At 40.1% G+C, this 4,677-nt stretch overlaps 1 protein-coding gene across 3 annotated transcripts in view; it reads right to left on the bottom strand.

Annotated features, from left to right (window-relative positions):
• Positions 1-4,677, bottom strand: part of LOC107101533 (mitogen-activated protein kinase 8) — a 37,559-nt gene that overhangs the window by 5,336 nt on the left and 27,546 nt on the right. For all 3 annotated transcript variants that reach the window (XM_015400482.1, XM_015400481.1, XM_015400483.1), the window contains exons 9-10: positions 3,722-3,846; positions 535-598 (exon numbers count right to left, since the gene is read on the bottom strand). In XM_015400482.1, coding sequence (XP_015255968.1) covers positions 535-598; positions 3,722-3,846 — 189 coding nt within the window. The remainder of the gene's footprint in view (positions 1-534; positions 599-3,721; positions 3,847-4,677) is intronic.

Here is a 4,677-nt window from a genome sequence, read left to right as displayed (position 1 = left end):
TAAAAGGACCTGCTAACTAAAAGGACCTGCTAACTAAAAGGACCTGCTAACTAAAAGGACCTGCTAACTAAAAGGACCTGCTAACAGAGAGAACCTGCTAACTAAAAGGACCTGCTAACTAAAAGGACCTGCTAACTAAAAGGACCTGCTAACTAAAAGGACCTGCTAACAGAGATAACCTGCTAACTAAAAGGACCTGCTAACAGAGATAACCATCTAACAGAGAGAACCTGCCAACTACGAGAACCTACCAACTTAGAGAACCTACCAACTAAGAGAACCTGCTAACTAAGAGAACCTGCCAACTAAGAGAACCTGCTAACTAAGAGAACCTGCTAACTAAAAGGACCTGCTAGTATTGGTTTAAGTTTTGCATAAACATGATAAATAACCTCAAGTTTTCAAATTTCATTTTTGAAACAGTTTTTCTTCAGAATTCCTTATTTTGAAATGTGTTCTTTGCTTTCAACAACACTGTATCAAATTTCCCCCCATAGCTGTATTTTGTATTCTGTGATGAAGGCTCTGCTCTACCTTTCCACTCCTCCACCGTGTGCTCTCGCTCATCCAGCTGCTTGTCTGTGATCGCAGGCGGCGGCTGTAAAACAGACACAAACAAGGTTTTAGGTTTCAGTCAACAACAAACCACAGGATTAGCGGCTGTAAACGATCCTCTGGATGTCTGTGTCATCTGCTCCCTCCTGGTGGTGACCCTTAAGTCTGAGATTTTGATAGGAGGGCCCTAAGATGGACCCTTGGGGAACACCACATCTGATTTCTGCCTCTGTTTGGGATCTGGATCTCTAAGGAATTCAAGCATTGCTGCTTCCTTAGCAGTTTATTTCTTCCACATGTTGTTCCTTTACAACTACCACATTTATTGCATATATTCATGGTTTATTGGTCAACACAAATTGCGTATTGTTTAAAGGAATAAATTCAGCCTTCTGAAATAGTTCACTGAAGCCAGCGGCCTACCAAAGCTCCACAGTTAGCATGTAGCAGACGTTAAACCAAATCAGTGGCCATTTTTCAATCAGTGTACTTGTGCGTTCTCATGTATTCGTGAAACGTCATCAGCCTCAGCCCTAGTACTGTTCCACTTCTTAACAGCAGACCGAGAACGGACAAAGTCCCTGGATGTTGTTCTCGCCCCTTCCTCTTTACCCAGCATGCATCAGAGCAGACTTGTGTGTTCTTGACACCGACAGCTGTCTCAGCATGCACTGCGGCAGCAGCAGCTTCCAGGTTAGCGCTCACAGAGCTCAGAGTATTAAGTTAAAAGTTATCTTTTCTGTTTCTGTTATTCACTAAAAGTAAGTTTTAAGATAATTTGAGGCAAGAACATTATACGTCTAAGTGTCACTATATGGACCATTTACTGATTTAATGCTTAATAATAAAAAAAAAATGTTCAGAAGTTGAGGACCACGGCAACCAGTGGAGCTTTGAGGGTAAAATCAGCCAGGGCCAGCGTTAGCCCGTCTGCGGCGGCCAGGCCAGCGTTAGCCCGTCTGCGGCGGCCAGGGCCAGTGTTAGCCCGTCTGCGGCGGCCAGGGCCACCGTGTGAAGTATCACTCACTCTGATCGAGGTTGGATTGTTTTATTTAGATATGTTCATTTGATCTGTGTTTATCTGTCTGTGTTCATTGTTATTCCTCCACTAAATGAAAATAAGTAATAATGTATTATTATCTAGAGACCATTAATAACGGGGTGAAATGCAGCTCCAGATGAGCTGAGCGTGTGGTGATGTCATTAATACGCTTCTGTTCCAATTGACCCATATTTATGCTGTGTTCTCCCGTTCTTACCGAGTCCACACTTTCCTGTGTTCTTCTCAAGAACGTACTTGGCGAGGACACGGGTCCGTAATCACGTTCTTGTGAATTGAGAAACCGCCACAGTTTATCCTCAAGCCCCAAACCAACATTAAAGTCAGTTCCTTCTGAAACCGCCTTTAAATTATGTTTAATCTTTTTTAGCTGAAAAATTTAAATAAAAAGAGCTGATTTTCTCTCCTGTTCATGTCTCCAATGTGACTTGTTTATGTGAACATAGCGTTAGTATTAGCGTTAGCCACAGTTCGTCTAGCATCTCTTCAGTTGCAGGAAGCCACTTTCACTTTGGATTATTTCACAGGTTTCAACTGAAGCTCAACACAAACAAGTTTTAACCGCTTTACGTTTAAGCCTCACCATTTAGATTTCGGTTTTAATATGTAAAAAATAAAAACAATTGCATTTTTTATACTTAAAAAAGTCCCCAAAAAACCTTTGTATTCACCATTTCTTGAACAAGTGTTGGTCCACTGTGTTCAAACTAAAAGTTCAACTTCTGCTTCCAACATGAAGGCAGACGCCGTAAAAGGCCTGGCAGCTCTACCATCATAGATCTGTTCTCTGTTTAAGAAATTATAGCAAATGTTAAACTGTAGAAGGCATTACTGTTTGTGTCTGATATTCAGTGGAAAGATCTGACTGTAGTTAAAGTTCATGTTCTGTTCACAACTTTATGGAGGTAGGTGTTCAAGAAGTTTAACAAAATATCTGTGGTTTCTAACCTAAAGATTTGTTAATTTTCTTCTGTATTTATGTTTATTTATTCAATAAGAAAAATTCAATAAGCAAAAATAGTTTTTAATGGACAGTTTTTTTATTAATTAATCAAATTAATAAACTCAAAAACTTTTTTTTAAAGCTACACTGCAGATTTTGTGACCAATGAGTTATTTTAAATGATTCCTCAGGTCAATATACAGCGGCGGAGGGGGCATGCTGCAGCCATTACTGGCAGGGACTAAAACGTTGGACCAAAGCAACCGCAGATCGCTCACACGTTTAACCCTGAACTGAAATTTAATGTTTAAAACAACAGTGTTTGCTTGTTGTTTAAATCCAAAACATGACGAAACCAGAGGAACTTTGCGTTTGTTGGTGAGATCAAGTTAGCTCAAGTCAGTTCAAGTCGTAAAACACTCCATGTGATTCTCTGCTTGTGTGTTTAGTTTTTTACCCTTTGTTTACTGTTCCTGGGTCAAACTTTAGATTCTAGGTTAAATATAACGTTTTTTTTTTAAGCCCTGTTTAAAACAGGACGAGTCTAAAGTCATAAATTACTGACTAGGATCCAACTGCAGTCCTCGGCTCCAGCCTGCAGGTGCCAATCCTGCAAAGCTTTCCTCTTAGATTGTTATTTATGGAGTTAGGTGGTAAACAGAAGGTGGTTTGGAAGGAACTGGAAATGTTTAGAGGAAAACAGAAGACCCAGAAATCTGATGTGCTCAAAACAAGCAGCTTTCAGCTTAATGTAGCTAGGCGTTGATCTGATCACAACAGCAACCTCCATGTTAGAGTTTGGCAGAAATGAATCCTTGTCCTCAGGAGTGAGGCGATAATGAGGCGTCACACCACAGCGTGGGGATGAACGCACCCGTCAAAGCTGGATGCTGAGTTCTGAGGAATCTTTTCATGACCCAAAGCAGACGGATGAAAGCAGCAATTTGCTGCCAGCCGAGTCTTTGTGTTTCTGAAGAAAGTTCTGCTGTTTGACGCGTAAATTCAAAGCATTAACTTTTTTTTTTTTTAGCACAAACATTTGTTCTGACATTCAGGAAGAAAAGACAAGATGTGAAAAGTCTGAGAAGCTACAGAAAGAGTTTTAAAATCCTTATTTAAATGCAATGATTGACTTGGAATAAACGATTTTAAAAAGTACTCACTGCTTCCACTTCAGTGGGATCGTACCACACGTTAATGTAGGGGTGCTGCAGAGCCTCGTCCACAGAGATCCGCTTGGAAGCGTCTATTACCAGCATTTTGGATAGCAGATCCCTGGCTTGGCTCGCTAAATGGGACGAGAAGAATCGGGTCAGAGATCTGATGGGTTACAGCTCAGCGGGTCCAGCTTGGTCAGAGGGATTCATTTCCAGGAAACATTTTTCAGGAGTTTTTAAAAAACTTATGGGGGGTAGGTACCTTTTAAAGCTAGTTTCCTTATTTGACACATGATCCCTCCTGGGGGAATTTAAAGAAGCTCCACGACAGAAGCTCCCCTGGTTGGAGATGAAGGCTTTCTGAATAAATGATGGCTCTGGTTTAGGATTATTATTATTTTTTTTTTTTGGTGTTTATTTTACATTTGCTAGCAGAACTAAACTGAAGATTTTACCACTAGGTGGAGCTGTTGAGTATAAAAGAAACCCATGTGTATATGTGAAGAACTGCATACTAGGATGTAAGATAATTGCCATCATAGCTTTGTCAAGCTGCTGCCTACCTTTGTGAAGCAGGAAAAAGACTAATATAAAGTGAATCCAGAGAACTTTTTATTTCCTACTTGGAATGGGTGACAATAGTTTTGAGAGCCAAGAAACTTTTGGCTCTCAAAATGATATCAGTGCCCTATTTGTTGGTACTCGCTGATACTGATACCACCATTTTAGTGCTGGATCAGGGCCCCTCCCAATACCGGTATCGGTGTTGAACTAATTGAAGTCCCCTTTTTTTTTTACGATGGAGTATTAGGGCCAGGTTAGAGATTTATTTTTTATTTTGAGAATAAAGTCATAATATAACGAGAATAAAGTCGTAAAATTACGAGAATAAAGTCGTAATATTATGAGAATAAAGTCGTAATATAACGGGAATAAAGTCGTAATATAACGGGAATAAAGTC

The sequence above is a fragment of the Cyprinodon variegatus genome, unplaced genomic scaffold (genome assembly GCF_000732505.1).
Source record: "Cyprinodon variegatus isolate N-32 unplaced genomic scaffold, C_variegatus-1.0 Scaffold1110, whole genome shotgun sequence".
In the NCBI taxonomy this organism is placed as follows: domain Eukaryota; kingdom Metazoa; phylum Chordata; class Actinopteri; order Cyprinodontiformes; family Cyprinodontidae; genus Cyprinodon; species Cyprinodon variegatus.
The sequence above is the reverse complement of the archived record's forward strand: the minus strand, read 5'-3'. Positions and strand labels throughout refer to the sequence as shown.